This window comes from Chelmon rostratus, chromosome 8 (assembly GCF_017976325.1).
Source record: "Chelmon rostratus isolate fCheRos1 chromosome 8, fCheRos1.pri, whole genome shotgun sequence".
In the NCBI taxonomy this organism is placed as follows: Eukaryota; Metazoa; Chordata; class Actinopteri; order Chaetodontiformes; family Chaetodontidae; genus Chelmon; species Chelmon rostratus.
Window position 1 is genome coordinate 23,433,122 of NC_055665.1, and position 18,074 is coordinate 23,451,195.

Sequence of the window (18,074 nt, forward strand, 5' to 3'; positions counted from 1 at the left end):
CAATGTCAGGTGAAAATCGGGTTTTTAAACGAGTCTTCAGCAGCCAGTAATGGCTGGTGAAATCATGAAACAACAGGCCTGAAGGCCAAGTATCACAGAAAGACAGGGAGATGAAGAGGAAGTCAGAGGAAGAGGCTCTTGCTTTGTCTTCACTGAACAATAATAAAAAGTGTTTATAGATCAACTCATCCTGTCACAGGTCGTAGCCCTGATACTTGACGTTCAATCGCAATTCGATCCATTCATTTGATCCATTGAGTGGCCGATAAAAGGTTAGTTGGATGAACTCCAGATCTCGAATTTATGTATGTACTGTATGTACAAAAATCCGTCTGAACCCGTGTGTCTAAGCATGCCGTGCAAAGCGCGCACTCTTCCCCCGTGAACCCGCTTATTCTGATAAACTGCAGAATAATTAGACTGCGTAAATCAGTCATTTCAAATGACGCCTCAAACAGGCCCATATTTTGAATCAGAAAAATCGAGTCATACGTCTTCTCAGTGGAGCAGCACTGGTGTTGTTATAAATTTTGATCATGCTCAATAAAAACTGCGAGCAGGTTGATGCAACTCTTAGATGTAACAAAACTGGGTCTCAAAAAACAAAACCGTTCCATTTTGTGGTTTTGTTTGTTGTTCAAGTGATGAATTAATGAGCCTTGATCATTTCCCAAAAGAATATAATCTGAGCACACTGTCGGCCACGTCTCCTCTCCCTGGGTTAAACTGCTTCCTCTCTGCCTCTGCCGCTTCGCAGGTCACTCATGATATGAGAGGTGATGCAGATAAAGACGTGTGATATGGCAGCTAATGCGGCTAATATAATACTAATCAGCCTCTGTGGTCCTGGAGGCAGAAGATAATAATGGAGCTCAATAATTGTGTGACTTCGAAAAAAACACTAATAGATAGAAGGGAGACAATTCTGAATAAATAATCATTATAGGATTATCATTTTTATTAAAAAACGAATAAACAGGTTGTTTAATATAATCAGATATTACTCAAAAAAACAGGGATGGTTTTGCAGTTTGATGTCCTGTCCTGAAAGACATGACATGCTCCCAAGCTGCTAACTGATATCTGCTGGTCTACTATAAAAAGCCCAACAAGTCGGCCTCACTAAGCTCTCGCTGGCTGCTGGCTGTAAACATATAGACCATTAATTTGATGGCCATGGAAAATGGGTCCATCTAAATATTGCCTTTGGGCTTTGATGCTGTTTCTCGTGTTTTCAAGGCACAGGAATCATGAAATAAAGACAGAGCAAATCAAATGTATAATGGAAATATTTATTTCTAAAATACAATTTAACATACTTTAAACTTATGACTGTTTTTTGACAACTTTATCATTTCAATGTCAGAAAAGAAAATAAAAAAACAACATTATGTACATGGTCTTGATATTTACAGGTGGTGTGAACGCTGGACATGGCCATTGGCTCCGCAGCTGTCCCTCTTGAGGCGCAACCAAATCCCACTTTAAAATGTGCTGCGGTGAACGTGTCCTGATTTGGAGATTGTCTTTGAGTAAAAAAAAAAAAGTCGCGGACTTGTCTTCCTGCGTTTTGCCCATTGTTATTTTGTTAGTCTGTCCAGCCTAGTAGTCCTGATGTGGGCTGTGCGTCAAACTGTGCCGTCGCAAGTCACAGTTGCGCCGAAACACCTTTCCGCAGCGGCCACAGCTGTAGGGCTTGATGTCTGTATGGGTGAGAAGGTGAGTTTTCAGGTTACTTCTTTGATTAAAGGTTCTTCCGCATGTGGGGCATTTGTGGGGAGACTCCTGTTTAGATTTAAAGCAAGCAAAGGATTATTCCCTTTAATTGTATAGAAAGTCTATCAAGTGTATCTTTCAATCATCTAAATAACTCCAGTACTGTCTCAGTTATAATATTTACACAATATTTCTATATATATCACTTCTATGTGTGATCACTTGTTTTCATTTGGTAACTGGCCAAACGCAGTGGTTTTGTGAGACTTATTAACATCCCCATGCATGCAGTAGAACGTGCATAATAGGTGAATTGTGCTCTTAACGTGTCACATAGTTCAGTGAGGATAAAAATCATGGTGACTGTTAATATTTTCAGCTTACCTGCATATGTAAGGTTTTATGGACGGCTAGAGTTCGAGACTGACAGAATCCCTTCCCACATTCTTGACATTTGAATGGTTTTTCCTTGGAGTGGATGTATCTGTAAAACAGAAATAACACTTAATCAAATGTCTGCTCATGCATGGATTTGCTTGTAGCTGTTACAAACCCCAGAGTCAGAGGGCGAAAAAGCTCTACTGTGCAAGTTATGAGCGTCCAACTTTGTGCGTAAAAGTGCTTTAGCGCCCTCATGGAGAAAACTCTGGGAACAGGCCTGCATGTATGTTATAGCATAATTAAAAGTAGACTTTTTTTTTTAAAATTGCAAGTGCTGATGAGATCATTTAAAGAAAAACATATATCTGTGATTTAAATCACATTCAAACTTAGCAAAGCTACTGGTAATTTCAGACCCCCCTCCAAACCAGTGAGTAATTATCAGAGTATAAGTTAAAAAGCTGCCTTACCTGTGGTCTCTGAGATGGTCTTGTCTTCTGAAAGCCTTGTGGCAAATATCACAGGTATAGGGCCGCTCGTCTGTGTGGGTTCTCTCGTGGATGAGGAGGTTGTAGGACTTGGTGAAATGCCTGCCGCAGAACTTGCAAATAAATTCCTTTTTAGTCTTGGATGGCAGCCTGCCCCGGGTGGGTTTTCTGTCCGGGGACAGCTTGCTCAGCTCGGAGATGGTTCCCCCTAGTCCCGATGCCAGCTTCGCCAGATCCGCAGTTTTCGGCGGGTCCTCCTGAGTGGCAGCGAGGGCCAGGTTGGCGAAGTCAAACCGCGGCCTGTCCTTGTGCAGCGAGGGGACGCCGTGTGCAACGCCGGCTTGTTTTGGATGGAAGAGTTGCGCTGCGGCTGTGAAGGGTAACGCTGGGAAGGGAATCCGGGGGTCCACCAGACCCTGGGCGGCTGCCATCTCTGTGATCGTCGACCTCAGTCCTTGGATGTGCGGGTAACCAAGAGTCCAATGGTTCATGTGCATGGTTTGCACAGCGCTGAGGCCGTACAGCCCCTGCAGCTGGTCAGCGGGGAAAGTGTTGACGGCCTGCAGGAAGGAGTAGTTCGTGAGCTGGAGGGCCGGGTGCAGGGGGATCGGAGCGTGCAGGGCTTTGCTCCCCATCTCGGCTCAGACCTCTGCAGAAGACACGGTGATAACCCTGGGGAGAATAAAAAATACAGAACGATGAGTGTTGTGTGTAAGTGCAACGTTAGAGACAGAAATTACGTGGTAACAAAGGCAAACCTTGAGTTACTGATTAGTAAAAAAACACCTGTTTGAACACACTACTATTTTACTCGAAACGCAGTAAGATTTTCATCCACATGTTTTATTCTTATCTAACATGACAGCATTCATCTCAGGAAAATTTTGTTCGTCCACAAAGGAGGAATATATTCCTCCAGCACTCAAACGTGGATCGATTCCGCTCAGACAAGGCGCAAATTAATTACTCCAATTTTAACAACTTGCACAAAGCGATGGAGTTGACTGGGTAAATAACTTAAACATTTTTGCCATGATGCAGCAGCATCGCCCTATAATGATAATGGTGAGTAAAACCCTGTTTGTCATAACAAAACCACAGAGAGAATATAAACGCGTATTTTACGCATTAGCGAAAACAAAGTTTGTCCCCTAAAAACAGAGATGCTCCTCAAAGCATTTTTATAAAGCAAATCAGTCATCGAAACTGTAATTAAATTAAGTGGGTGTAAAACGACTCGTGTGGCACCGATTAACACTGTAAATTACATATCCAGATCAGTCTGAAAAAAGCAGTAAATCTCATACGAGGTAATTAGAGAAGACGCACTGTTGTTTTTGACGGTTGTAGTTGGTGTTTCACAATGCAGAACAAGTGCTCTGCGTGCACATTTGTGCGAGTCTGAAATTTTGCAGACAGAGATCAACTGTGTTATTAAGCGCACGAGCATGAGTCAAACACACAAACGCTGGCTGTCATCCACATGAAAGTTACTTTATGCTGGAAATACATGTGCTTTTTATTTTTCTGCTCGCGGCCAGTAGCCAGTTCATTTTACAGGCCTAATATTGTGCTTCTGTGTCTTTTTATTTCATGCTGCGTGTTTGTGTCTCAGGCGGCTTTGGTGGTAAATAAGCCAAAAGGCATTTGAACCTACTTTTTCACAGAGCACTGTTTGCGTTAATGGGAAGCAGCAGCTACCTGTTTCCACTGTGCAGGACAAATAAGGTGAGCTGCCAGCGCAAGAAATAAGTGTGCCTGGTTCCGTGTTTGTAGGGATGACAAGTTGTGTTTTCCCACACAGAAAAGTCCACCGTGCTGGGTCAAGACTCCGGATGGTGAACGCGGGACTGGCAGCAAGCCAGCGGTGCAACGGCGTGCTGACCTTTAGATTTGGTGAGAAGTTGAGTTTTCTCTTTTTTGACGATAGAGTATAATGCTTCGAGCTGTCTTTCACAGATCAGACCAAATCATATTTTACCATATGCTACCATCCTGAAACGGTTTGGAGATGAACGCATTATTCACGCTTGCGGGGGGAAAGTACGCGGCAGCCGGAGAGCTGGTAGCTGGTGTCGGTCAGGTCGTTACATTTCCTCCACAGATCTCTCAGCTCTGCCTCCTTTGCTTTGCCTTCTCGCAGGCGGCACAGGGTTAAATGTAATTTTGCACAGGTGCAACAGAAGTCGTCACCATGCAGGCACTTGTTGTTCTTTGCCCGTACTGCATGTACAACTATGTTCAACCTGTTCTTCTCTCGCTAACCTTTGGACTTCATTCAAACTTTGACGGCAGTCTAAGTGCCCTGTCTTGTTCTTTGATTCACTGTCAGTTTCTTTTTTTTTCTTGGCACAAGGTTTTAACTTCACCAAGTGTTTACAGAAGTGGAGGCCACTGCTTGTTTCAGCAATGTTATGCGCTGCGGACACAGTGATGTCAAAACGTGGGCGAACTGTGACCTCAAGCTGGGGATCATCACGAGGCAATGATCACCCCTAAAAACATTTCATGTAGCATTTGTTCATGAAAAGTTGGTCTTTTTACTAACAGTTCGATCTCTCTGGTTTCCAGCTCAAACAGTAAAAGTTCAATCTTTTCTTTCGAGAAAAAGTTCTAATAAGTAAGTTGAGAGTCTTCCTGCAGAAGACTGACATTTACCCTGTCAAACAGAATCTTACCCCAATAAATAGCTGCCAAAGGTCCTGCGGTATATCAGTAATCCACAGTAACTACAGAGGCGACGAGCTCCAATAAAGCGCCGCTAAAAGTTTTCCAAGTTCCAAGTCCATGAAACTCTCATGTAGCCATGCAGTCAGCTCTGGTGTCTCGGACCTTTGCAGCGATGTGACAAGTTGTGAAAAGTTGTGGAAAGAGGCGAAGAAGTTTGGAGGAGAGACAACAGCAGCGTGGGAGTCCCGTCCGGAGCTGGGACTGGAAGTGTGCGTAATGCGCACCGGTCCTTCACTTTTCAGGGCTCCGGGGCTCCGGAGCGCTCAGCCCGCCCTCCGACACGCCTCCACCCCCCTCCTCTATCATTAACTCCAATGTTCCTCCTCTGTTTATTTGTGTTTGGATAGCAACTAGGACTCCAGACCATAGTAGAGAAGCGTGCCCTGCTCAACCTGCCTCCTCTGACACCTCTCATATACCATATATCCGAGGCTGGCACCTTCTTTTGGAGACATGAAAGTGCAGGAGGAAATCCTGATCGTTTTTCCTCCAGCTCCACGCTTTTGAAAACGTGCTTTTGGATAGGCTACTTACAAGCTTACAAGTTTTTTTTTGAAACCATACACCCCATTTGCGAAAATGGAGGGCACATGCAAGAGCCACCACATTAAATCGTTTTATTTCTTTGTGGTAAGAGTAAAAAAATTATGAGGTTTGTGACAGAAAAAAACAACATCCTGAGATCAGCAACATGGTGAACAAATGCAAAGCTTGAACTGTTAACGACACTTGTATTCTTCAGACAACGAGCTGCCTTTTTCCTTCTATGCAGTTTGATTTTTCTCTTTAAATTGCATGGAAACGCTTTAAAAAAACTGGCAAATGACATGGTAATGACACACTGGTAGCCTGGACTGTTTTACATGTTATTTACAACTATATAGGATTATTAGCACACACGTCATCCCATATGTTCTCCAGAAATAAGATGACATTTTACTGTGTGATAAATTGTGTGCTTTAAGCATCCTGTAGTATGTTGTTCTGAGTTCAGCCTTAATCAGGAGATCACATTTTTGTCCAAAAGCAGAGTGAAAAGTGAAGTGTCATTCTTACATGCTTCTCGTTTTCCAATGTTTTTCACTGAGTTTATGAGAAGTGACAGAGTGTATGAGATGAATTAGACTGCTCTTTAATTAGATTGTGGTTCGTTTCTTGCCACAGATTTAGATGCAAAGTAATTAAGACTTTTGACAGGACAAATCAAAAGTTAAAGAGCCGAGAGAGAGAGAGAGAGAGAGAGAGGGAGAGAGAGAGAGAGAGAGAGAGAGAGAGGTTGTTACGAAACCGAAATTAATCTATTGAATTTTCCATCAAACCGCAAGTCACAGAAAACTGAATTGAATTTGAATCTAAATAAAAAAAATCTTTTGCTATTTAAACGAAGGCTGAAAAACTGATATAATGCTGATATTTCTATTAGTGCAATGTCAAAATGCATGGACGGCATCCATTGTGACCCATCTCATCCTCGATTAATTTATCTTGCTTTTTCCTCTCTTTAATTATCTTATGTGTGCATGTGCATGACAAAACGGCTGGAGGAAAACTGTAGTTTTTAACATGAACATGCAATTAATAATGCTGAGTGCCACAGGACTGACTGGGACTACAGTCCCAGACAACAGAATGCAAGTCTGCAGCGCCGCCTATTGGGACTTTAACAACACAGCGAGCTATTTCCTGCTCTGCTCAAGTGTTTGCGGCTCTGACAGAACACTGTCTTTGAGAGCAACTTTACATTTTCTGTCGTCATCGCTGAAAATAATGCTTGAATAAAAATGACCGCATCACTGCGGGGAGTTCATACTATTAAATGTATCTAAAAACAATAAGCATTCAGCCTATAGACGAAAAATAATAACAATGTAATTAAATATATTTAATTACTGCAGCGGATCATTGCAGCTTCTGACCTGTTCATGCCAATCTTTAACCCACAGTTAATTATCAGTGCACAGAGCCAGACAGATCTCAGTCCATTATAGGAGCGATAACAACCAAAGCACAGTACATGTCTGAGACGTTTAGTCTATCCAAGAGCTCATGTAGCCTGATTTTCGTTTTCTTAGAGCTGCAGAACATTTTCTGCACACAACATGCTTGTGGTTTTCGTTCGGTTTCATATCACCCAGGCCTCTGTCTGCGCTGTCAAAACACCGAGCAATTGCAGACAGATTAGAAGACACATAAACCCCCACATTCTGACATTATAGGTGATGGCATTTTCTCAACATATCCCTTTCACCGGGAACATTGATAACAATGTAAATCGAGCGCAGCCTATTTCTGGTCTTTGGAAAAAGGCCATTAAGAACAAATAGTCCGTTTTAAAATATCTCTCGGGCTGCTCCACACTACAATCACCAACAATTAATTTTCACACGCCGGGAATTTAGTCGAAATTCACTGACATCTTGCAAAATCTGTCAAATATTTTGTGCTGAGAAAATCCCGACTTCCTGAGGGAGATCTACTGCCAAACACTCGGACCTTATTTCTGCAAGATCCACGATGAATTTGAATATTTTTAGTGTAATTCTTTTATGACATGGACCCATATTTCTGTGAGGTTCCAGCTACATTTTATATCCAATTTATTTGTTCGTTTTTTATTTATTATTTTATTATTTTATGCTGTCATTAGAGCGACTCTACATTGCTGCTCCGACAGAGTGCAATAATAATGTTGCTTAATATTGACTGTGTGTCTTATGGCGCTTTTATTCTGTCTTACAGTCATATCTGCTATAATATCACAGTTACACGCTTCAAAATATGACTCAGATAGTCTATAAGAAGTTCATAGCGACCCAAAAGCACTGTGGAATTTTATCTCTTTCTAATGTTCCTGACAGGACATTTTGCATGTGGCCCCCAGTTTACAGTTTTTATTTTACTGCCTCGCCAATCTGGGCGATAGGATTACCGATTTCTTCAAAGTTCGGGTAATGTCAGAGCCGGAGAGTTAGTGCCTTGCCCTTTGGCCCTGCCCTGAGTCCCCTGCAGCCGCCATCATTCTCTCTGATAATCTGACTCCCACAGAGTATCAGTGTTGCAGCTCAGTGCAGCTGCCAAGCCTGTAATGGCCGACACTCCTCTTCCAATAACGCTGAGTGACAGAAGAGAAGACTAGCAGAGATTATTAACAAGGACCTACAGAGCTCTTAAAGGTTTGCTCTGAAGATTTACATACAGCAAATGATTTTGGACTGAGCATATTTCCTGATTCTGATTTATTATGGGTTACTGATGCGCATTAAGACATGTCCTCCTCTGGTCTAATGGAGCTTTTTGAAATCTATATTTTTACATGGCAGTGTAATTCAGGCCTTTCCTGTTCTGACATAGAAGATCCTTTCCTCACGGTATTTCTGATGTGCTTACAATGTATATTCTTCTCAGGAACTTAACTGAAGAAAAAAAAATCTCTTACAGATTAGATTGGAACCTGTTTATTTCCTTCTTCACTAGAAAAAGTGTAAAATGTTGCAGTGACCTACTCCTGTCATTCACTGTGCTATGAATTTCGATATCTGTGTCCCAGCTGCTGGAGCTGAATGTGCCTGTCTGACATCATAATATAATACTCAGCTCCAACATATGTATTTTGACCTTTCCGTATCCTGTCTGATGGTGTCCCCCCGCTCTCGAATGCTGCTCCTTACCTCTGTTGTCCTCACACGTCGAGTACTTGGCAGAACGTGTGGAGCTGCTGGCCTCTTCTGGATGTGTTTGTCTCTCTGTATTGCTGTGTCTCAGTGCATGCTGGCAGACAGGATGTCAGGTCCATATTATATGAGCAGGGGGTGGTAAACCTGTGACTCTTACCTATGTGCTGTGGTTTCAAAGCCCCCACATCCCCACCTACACTCTCACTCATCCTGTCCCAGCAGCAGCTCTCAGGATGGGTGTTTTTCACTCAAAGACCCCAATAGTCATATTTTCCTCCACATCACACTCTTTTACCTGAAATTGTGCACTTCTAGGAAAGGGAAATATGTTTCTCTTGCCTCAAGGGTTGTTGCTGTTTGAGAGTGAAACGGAGCTATAGAGAGTCTCTCTCTCTCTTTTAAACTAAATCTTTCTGTTTTAAATAACTGTTTAATGAACTAGGTACAGTGTTTTTTTTTTTTTAGTTTTCAGACCTTTTTTTCAACTGATTTAGATAATTATTAAGAAAATAATTTACAATTAAAGGATAATCTGAAAATAGTTAACACCCCTCATTGGGCCTATATTATTATATCTGCTGTCACAGCAACATTATCAGGATATAATTTTTTTGTTCAAAGGTAAAGTTGACTTTTTACAGCACCGGTGTTTTTTAGGGTTATTAGCTATGGTGGCTCCATCCTTTGTACCATTAACCCTTCTGCAAGTTTTGACAAGTTAAAACGGCTTTAGGTCTTCTTCGTGTTGTTTAAGAAGGAGTATTCAAGTAAAAGCAGTTTAGTAACAAAAAGAAATTAAGCAAGGTGGACTATTCAGAACTTGTTATTCATCCATGTGATTGTTCTGGTTTCGAAAATGTTCATTTTCAGAGCACCAACTCTGATTTCCATACACATGTAAGATACAATTAACTGTATGTTTTATTGAACTTCTGAATTTAGATAATATGGCTGACAGCTGTTGTTGGCAACACAACGCTGTTTGACTCTTACAAAAAAAATATTGGAAATTACTTGATTAAAAAACACATCTCAATCAAATGAAAATAATTGCAGTAACACATATTTCCTGCAGTTTTAAATTGATTGGACACATGGTCCAGTGAATTAACACACTGTCTCAAAGCACTTTGAGAAACCAGATGATGAAGACATTCTGCAGAACCTCACTTTCCTGGACAGTGCAGGACATGTTGGAGTTCAGCTGTGACAGCCTCATGCTCTGTCCTTTATTGTACAAGATTGCCCCCTATTGGTGTGCCCTCAAATTACTATTGCATTTCATGCTGTGTAATCATAAGCTTCTTTATTCAGTGATGAGTGAGCTATTGCAAGTTTTAGAGCAAGAGTAAATAATTCCAAGACATTAAATACCCTCTGTGAACACATTACTCTGCAGGATTATCATAGGAATTCAACTTCTGTGCTCTAACAAATAAGAAATATCAGTTTATTCTGTTCTCTTCTGTTTTATCTTCTCTGCAAATGCATAATGTTTTATATTTTACTCAGAACTTTCTACATGAGGAAAAGTATAAAAGAGAGTTTGTGTGAGCAGGAACAGGGGACTGGCAGTGTGTCGGGTATATACACTGCATTCCTCTGGTCTCCTGCATGATCTCTTCTCCATCTGCTGTCCATTGCCACTCTCTTCACTGGTCTCCTGCCATCTGTTTAACAGCGCTCGGCACCTTTGCGTGACCAAATGCCTCTGCTCCCTGCAACGTCATCCACTTTGCCAGAGAGGCATAGAGAAGAAAACCGCCATGATATCGTGCTCCTTCAACCAATAAAACCCACCAGTTAATGCTGCTCAAGCCCAGCACCAAATCCCATTTGTCAGCAAATAGCTTCCTCCGGTTGTCTGTGCTGGCCAGGCGCTTCTGTAGAGCTCCCTGCCATTAACATGACATCTTTAGTTACTTGTTGTCTGGTCTGATGGCAAGCAGAGTGAAGAGGCAGTGAAGAGAAGGAGCAAAGAGAGGGATCTGTGCATGATCATAAACGTGTTTCGAAAAATGCCTGAACAGACATCTGATCTCTGTTCAATCATCGGCCGGTTTAACTGACAGCTCGCTGGGCTAAAATCAACACCCTGTCAGTGTTTATGTACGTCCACATTTGTTAGAGTTCATTTCAGTTAACTAACACTTTTATTATGGGTTATTTTGGTTTTGATATATGGTAGAATCCACAGGCAGCTGGGGTTTGAATATAACAGACTGTAAACAAAGGCCCTATTCTATAGGAGGAGCTGTATAAAAGTGGTTTGCTGTGCTTGTTCGGTATCTGTGGCAGATTGGAGTGATGCGAGAAATCTGAAATGATGGAAGGACAAAAGAAGTGAGAGCCAGAAAGTTTGGGATGGAAGTGTGAAGAAAAGCTGGAAATAATGGATGCAAAGACTTTAGTAGAAACATGGAAAACATGAGGAGATGGAAAGTGAGAAACAAAGATAGAGATGAGGATTAGTGCAAAACATATCACGTGTGTGTGTGTGGTGGCGTTGGAGGATCTATGTGTATAAAGCCAGCAGGAGAGCTGGGGTAGGTGAGCAGTATCCTGCAGGCTCCTGGCTCCCCTTCCTCCACAGCTACAATATAGGCAGACAGGGTCGTATCAAACTGTCTCGAGCATGTTCTCTCTGCTGTAAGGTCGCTGCATTTTTGCATTGTTATATGTGCTCGTCATGAAAAAGGTATTTTCCCAGAGCATGTTCTGAAGCTCTTCATGGCTGAGCTGTGACAGGCGTGACCTTTTTGTTGCCGGGCGGGGATTCTCTGGATTCAGCTGCTCTGCTGGTGTGAGGGCTGTGGTGCTTTTTAAAAGGTGCCTTATGCCTTATTGCCCTCCACACATTGCATCATGGCTGTTTTGCCTCTTTTGTCACTGAACGCTGACTGACTGGCACCTCACTTTACTGGCTTAGCTCAGTTAAAATCTACTCTGAATCCAAGAGTTTTTATGTGGAACCTTTCCTACAATTGTGGATAGTAATTCTGTTTTTTTAATTTTTTTTTTAATTGGAGGCTATTGCACTGCACATTTTTCGATTGTGTTACAGTACACTTTGCCACATACAGTATATTATGCAATATAATGCAAATTCATAGTTTTCATATTAGATCTGGTCTATTTTTGATCATAGAATTTATTAAATCTGACTGCAAGCATGTCCGGAGAAAGAAGTTTGTGTTGGTGATGAAGTCTTATTTATAACCTAGTTCGACTTTTTTTAGAAATATGCTTATTCGAGAGTTAGATGAGAGGATCGATAACTGGCTCTGTCCAAAGGTAAAAAACAACAGCACCATAGGAGCAGTGACTTCCTGGTGTCTCAGCTGATTACTAGGCAGGCTCCAGGGGGTGACTGTGCCCTGCAAAAAAAACAACCCCCCAAAAGTGAGTTATTTAGACTTTAAAATAAATGAAACATAATGTGTTAATTTTAGCAGTGCTGGTGGGTGGCTTTTGTTACCCTCTGAAAGAGCCAGGCTAGCTGTTTCCCCCTGTTTCTATTCTTTATGCTAAACTAAGCGAACTGGCTCCAATCAAGTCAAAAATCATACATATATATATCTATTTATATAGTTGTTCTGAGTGAAAAGCTGGCTGTGACAGAGATAGTAATACTGCTCGAGTATGAGGATATCGACTCACTCACAGTGTTGCACACAGAGAGAAGCGACAGAAATACGTAGTTGTGTCAAGAATGAAAAAAACTGAGCTAGAAGCTCGAGGCCTGGCTCATTTCTCACCTCCACAGAGCTGGCCAGTCACTGTGTGAAGCGGTTGTGAATGCTGGATTGTTGGTCATCCTCCTAATCTTCTCATCTACCTCTCAGCAAGACCGCAAATAAGTGTATTTCCTAAAAAGTCAAGGTACTGCTAACATTTAAAGCAGTTTGCACCCATTTATCTCAATACTTGTCCAGTTTTCTTTCGCTGTATCTCTCCTCTCTGGCTGTTTTTGAACTCCACTGTCTAACACCACTTGTTATTGAAGTAGTGACTTGTGTTGAAGTGTCAGAGCTCTGGGTGAAACTGTACTGTCTGCACTCCCCACTGCTGATCAGCTCCTGCTGGTGAGGTGATGGACAGTAAAATGCTCCCAGCACCTGTTTCCTGGCCACGCTCATGTGCTGTTAATAGGCTGATGAGAGACGTTAACAAAGTTACTGCAGCTCACTGGAAGGATAAATCAACAGAGCCGTAGAGTGTCTCACCCAGTCTGTCAGACGTGACGTTTTTAAAAGGTCCCAGTGACTGCTGCATCCGTCCTGTACCTGAGGTGAGATGGAAAGATGGAAACAGAGCGAGGATGGAGTGATGAAAGCGAGGGATGGAGAGATTTAACAGAGTAGTAAAGGACACTTTGAAGGATATGAGATGAAGAAATGGAGGAATGGCAGAATGGAAAGAGGGACTGATGTTTGAAGAAGCAGTGGAAAGCTGGAGCGATAGGTGGATGAAAAGGGTTGACGTGAAGAATGGAGAGATGGACGATGGGCTCTACAAAGTTGTTGATCCAGACTACCAGTCAGGATTTAGTGTAATCAGGCCTCCTTGAAAACATTTCTGTGATGTTGCTGGATGAGAAATGAATAATGCAATAGCACCAGTCATTTTCCCACATCAACAGCAACAACAATAACATTCATCCTGTGTGATTTCATATAATTTCTTTATTCCCCTGCCTTTCTCTCCCTTTGTGATGTGCCAGACGTATGCGCATTACAAAGAGTCAGGAAATGGCTTTCCACTTAAAAAAATGAGAGCAGATCTTGACACTGTTACAAGAAGGACCTTTGGCTGTGAAGGACCTTTGGGACAGCTACTCTGGATGCAGGCACTATTCTCAGATTCTCATATGAGTATGGACAATCTAATTAAATTCACCCACAAAGAGCAATATTTCTTCAGCGTGTTATCATTATTCTGCCAGTGAGTCACTGAGATGTTATTAACATAAAAGACTGAAAAGGCGAACGTTTTCCTCAGTGCTAAAAATATCCCTGCTGGCTGCAGTCCAACCTTGTTGCTCCTTTTCCTCTCATTTTCCTCACGCCCTTTGAACTAAAATAACATCATTTTTTGAATGGATTCTTGTGTTATTGATGGATTTCTGCTCCACTGTGGTTTGAATTAATAGCTTGGATGCCTGTATGGTTGCATTTAGCGTGACACATGCACACAGGCACACACACAAACACACAGAAAAACACTTTCAGGCGTTTTTTACAACTGCACACACACACACACACACACACACACACACACACACACACACACTAAGTAAATGTTAATGTACACAGGTGCAGTCTTTAGGGAGGTTGCTTTTGCTCTCTCATCAGTCACTCGTAATCACTTCCCTTCCAGCCCAGTAAATCACCGTCTTTTACTGATGCATTTATAGGATGCATGTTCACAACTTGTAGCCAGGGAAAAGTTCGACCACCACCAGGAATATATTATAAGCTTCTGCATCCATACAGTCACACAGTCAATACAGTCATACAGTCGATTCACAGACAGGAAATATTGTTTTATAAATGTCTACTCAGTTTCTGAAATGTATTTGTGCTTTTAATAGGGTTTTAAGCTGTTTACGACATATGGGTGAGAGTGGAGTTATTGGTCAAGGGGGGGGCTCCTGGGCGGCTGTGGATATTGGCAGGTTGCACGGCTTCACCAAACTGGTCCTGGGGAGGTCCCAATGACCTGTTTTATCCAACACTGGTGCTTTGTCGTAAAACCAGGGGGAAGTCGAGTCACAACTCGAGTATTTGTTTGAAGCGGATGGAAAAAGTCCTCCTGTGGCAAGACCATGTGAGTGTTGTGTGCTGCTGTGTCTGATGGGAGTGGAAATGCGCTGAAAAACAGGCTACTTTGTCTTTACATAGATTTAAGATTGGTGCCCAGGTTCTGGTAAAATACTCCTGATACCACAAAGGAAAGAAAACCACATTCCCCTCTTACTATTTTGGATGGAAACAGTCTCCTGTCACTGGTGTTTGAATGCTGTAATTGGACGTTAAGGGGCTTGCAGAGAGAGGTGTGATGTAGTGTTAAAACTGCTCACAAATCATATATTTCTCACCTCTGTGGACGTTCAAATCTTGGCTCTGGCATTCCCCGGCTATACCACTCCTATCGCTGCTAGATTTAAAATTCACACAGCACTGTCCTGAATGAGACAGGTGAAGAAAACTGTCGGCGTGGAATGGTGTTTCAGTAGATTTAATATTTCCTAAAAGCCTTGAATTTTACCTGTCACTGCAACAAAAAATCTCTGTCTGTATGTGCTGTGTACGTCAGAGTGATGGATGGTGTACGTGTGTTCCAGGATTATGTTTTATGAAAGTTAAAGGGCCCTGGGGTTGGTCTGGGAAGCACATAATCTCAGTCGAAGTGCTGGGCTGGATGAACCAAGGCTTTATTATTAAACACCTATGAGAGGGCCTAGAGCTGGTGGAGGCCCTTGCACATCCAACTTAACGCTCTCTGGCGGCTCTCATCACACGTCCTTGCCATTTGGGCATGAAATTAAAATGCTTCTCAAGAATCCATTTACTACTAAGTATGAAATAGGAATGCCATTATTATGCACTGATGCATTTTGAAAGGGCAATCTTGACACCCTTTAAATGTGCTGTCATATCAGTCCCTTGTGCTATCTTTCCTGTTTTTGGGGGTTTCTTTTCATTAAGTGAGTTTTATCTTTGAGGAGAGAGTATTAAAAAAAGGTAATACTTTTGGCAATGTGTTTCAGATTTGATGGTACAAGTGAGAATTGGCTATAAATGATGTGGTATTGATTTCACATGTGGAGTAGGGCTACCAGGGCTCAAGCAGGAGAAGAAGGGGAATGCGGTACTTGGGATGTACATAGAGGGCTTGCTGGAGGCTCTAGGGGCCTGGGGCCCAGGGCCTGGTTCCACAGCTCTGGGAGCTTTTAAAAATACTATAAAAGTTCCAAATCCACAATTATTCTGACTTTTTAGATTTATAAACCTCAACTAATGCTCATGGTGGATGTATTACTGGGTTAAACATGGAAATTGATTGTTGTTCCCTTGGTAACAGTGCACTTGGTAATTATAAATGAGCCCATAAAGGCAGCAATCTTTTATAGAATCTGGCGCATTAGACTTGGTAATACACAGTGACTTGTGCAGGTCACTTTGAAACTGACTGAAAGGATAGTAGTGCTTTTATTCTACTTCAATGGCTTCAATTGAGTGAGCCGTTCAGTGAGCCATTTCTTTTCACTAGTACTCTTTTCAACAAAAAAGCTCTGATAAACCCACTCTCTTCTGTCCTCTCAGCACTAAACTGCAAAGAGATAAAGTTACCAAGTACCTGGTGAACATAGTGGAGCATGTCAAAGCGGAATAGCCACATTTTCCCCTCAGCAGTTGGTGTAGAACAAAAACAGAACTAAAAGAAGGGTGAATATTGAAGTGATGTTCACCTGGTGGCCAGAAACACAACTCCAAGTGATTGCTGATGTTGCTCTGTGTCTACTGGATGTGGATATAGGCACTGCTGCCCACAAGTGGCCAAAAAATCAGTTATTAGAGGTTTTAAAAAGTAGGAAACAAATGGGATTTGTATGATGTCATTGTTATCCCATTCTTAGCCGTAGTGTTTTTTGGAATAATGACAACTTGAAAAAATGACATCCTTGTCCAAATTTTGTGTTGATCCCGCCGAGTCTATGTATGCTGTAGAGACGTGAAGTCACACAGAGGAAGGCTGCTCAGGCTGAACATCACTCCTTAGAGAAACAGAGCTTGTGATGTTGGCTTTTGCTGTGGCGTAGAAGTACAGCACATGTAACTTTGGCAAGTTCACTGGGAAGCTGGAAATTTTTACCATGCTCCATATGGCTAATTTGTGTGTTTTTATTTAGCTGTTGTGTATCTGGGACTTTTGGTTGGGGGCGGAGGGCTACAGCAACAGTCAACAGATGCTGTCAAAGTGACCGCAGGGAGGAAGCAGAGACAAATGCTCCTCATTACAGAACTGACTGCAGCCCAGTGGCCCAGTAACCAGCAGAAACCAGCTCCATGTCTATGACTATACAGCTGGAGATCAGCTGATCCTCACTGGTTTCGCTTACAGTCAAGTCCCATTCTCTTTTTTCCTTCAGCTGAAAAAAGATCCATTGTGGCAGCCATTATTGTACCAACACGGGAGATGCTCAAATTAAATGCATGATGCCGAAGCATTTGTCACAGCTACCACTGCAGCAGCTGTAGGCTAATGTTGACTCAACTCCATCTATGACTCCCATTATCTTTTTAAAACAATTTTTTCAATCCACTCACTGTGATTGACAGGTCAAGGACACTCCAAAGTGGGATTTTGCTCACAGCGCAGTGAGCTAGACCACGAGGTGATCGAATTTCAGTGGAACTGAACTGCCTGGACACTGTCCAGTTAAATATTCATCTGAGAAACATAAAGAGATGGAGGAAAACATGAACATATTTAATTAAATGCAACCACATGAGATGCATAACTGAGATTTTCAGGCCAAATGTGGCTAACCAGAAATTCACTCTTACAACATCTTTATGATCAGATACCGAAAATCACATTGAAATGACAAACGTAACTGCAGGCTGACTTAGATAATCTATTTGTCAACCCAAGGAATTATTTGACTTATGATCAAAAGATCTGATGATTATGGATCTCTTAAGCCCTATAAACCTACAGTGTGTTAAATAATAACATCAATTACATTTATTCTTTAACCCTTGCTTCCAAGTTTCCTTCTCAAGCTATTTCTGTTTGCACCCTCAGTCATCATGTTTCCAGCTGGCTCCTGCTTTCTTTATGATAAATTGGATGATATTATCATTCATTATTTCAATCATCTTCTCACTCATCCTGTAAGTGCAAGAAGTTCATTCATATGCGTTGTGTTACAGCAGAAAGTGAGAAAAAGTACATTTTTTCCCAGCTCCTCACTGACTGAATTAACAGCACGGTGCAGCGTGTCCATTGGGGTGATTTCATTGGGCTGTGAAACCAACGTGAGCAATGTTCCTGACCCCAATCAGGAGTCAGACAG

General features: G+C 42.0%; 1 protein-coding gene across 3 annotated transcripts; it reads right to left on the reverse strand.

The window, feature by feature from the left end:
• Nucleotides 1–1,335: 1,335 nt before the first annotated feature.
• osr2 (odd-skipped related transciption factor 2) lies at nucleotides 1,336–9,067 on the reverse strand. Of its 3 annotated transcripts, none has more exons than XM_041942987.1 (4): nucleotides 8,984–9,067; nucleotides 2,568–3,257; nucleotides 2,101–2,200; nucleotides 1,336–1,785 (listed from the first exon to the last, which is right to left on the reverse strand). In XM_041942987.1, exons 2-4 carry the CDS (start codon nucleotides 3,218–3,220, stop codon nucleotides 1,603–1,605), a joined length of 936 nt encoding a protein of 311 aa, XP_041798921.1. In that variant the 5' UTR covers nucleotides 3,221–3,257; nucleotides 8,984–9,067; the 3' UTR covers nucleotides 1,336–1,602. The 3 variants fall into 3 exon arrangements, with proteins under 3 accessions (XP_041798921.1, XP_041798922.1, XP_041798920.1); XM_041942988.1 differs by lacking the exon at nucleotides 8,984–9,067 and adding an exon at nucleotides 5,264–5,503 and having other exon boundaries at nucleotides 1,336–1,703; XM_041942986.1 differs by lacking the exon at nucleotides 8,984–9,067 and adding an exon at nucleotides 5,264–5,503.
• Between the last annotated feature and the right edge of the window lie 9,007 nt (nucleotides 9,068–18,074).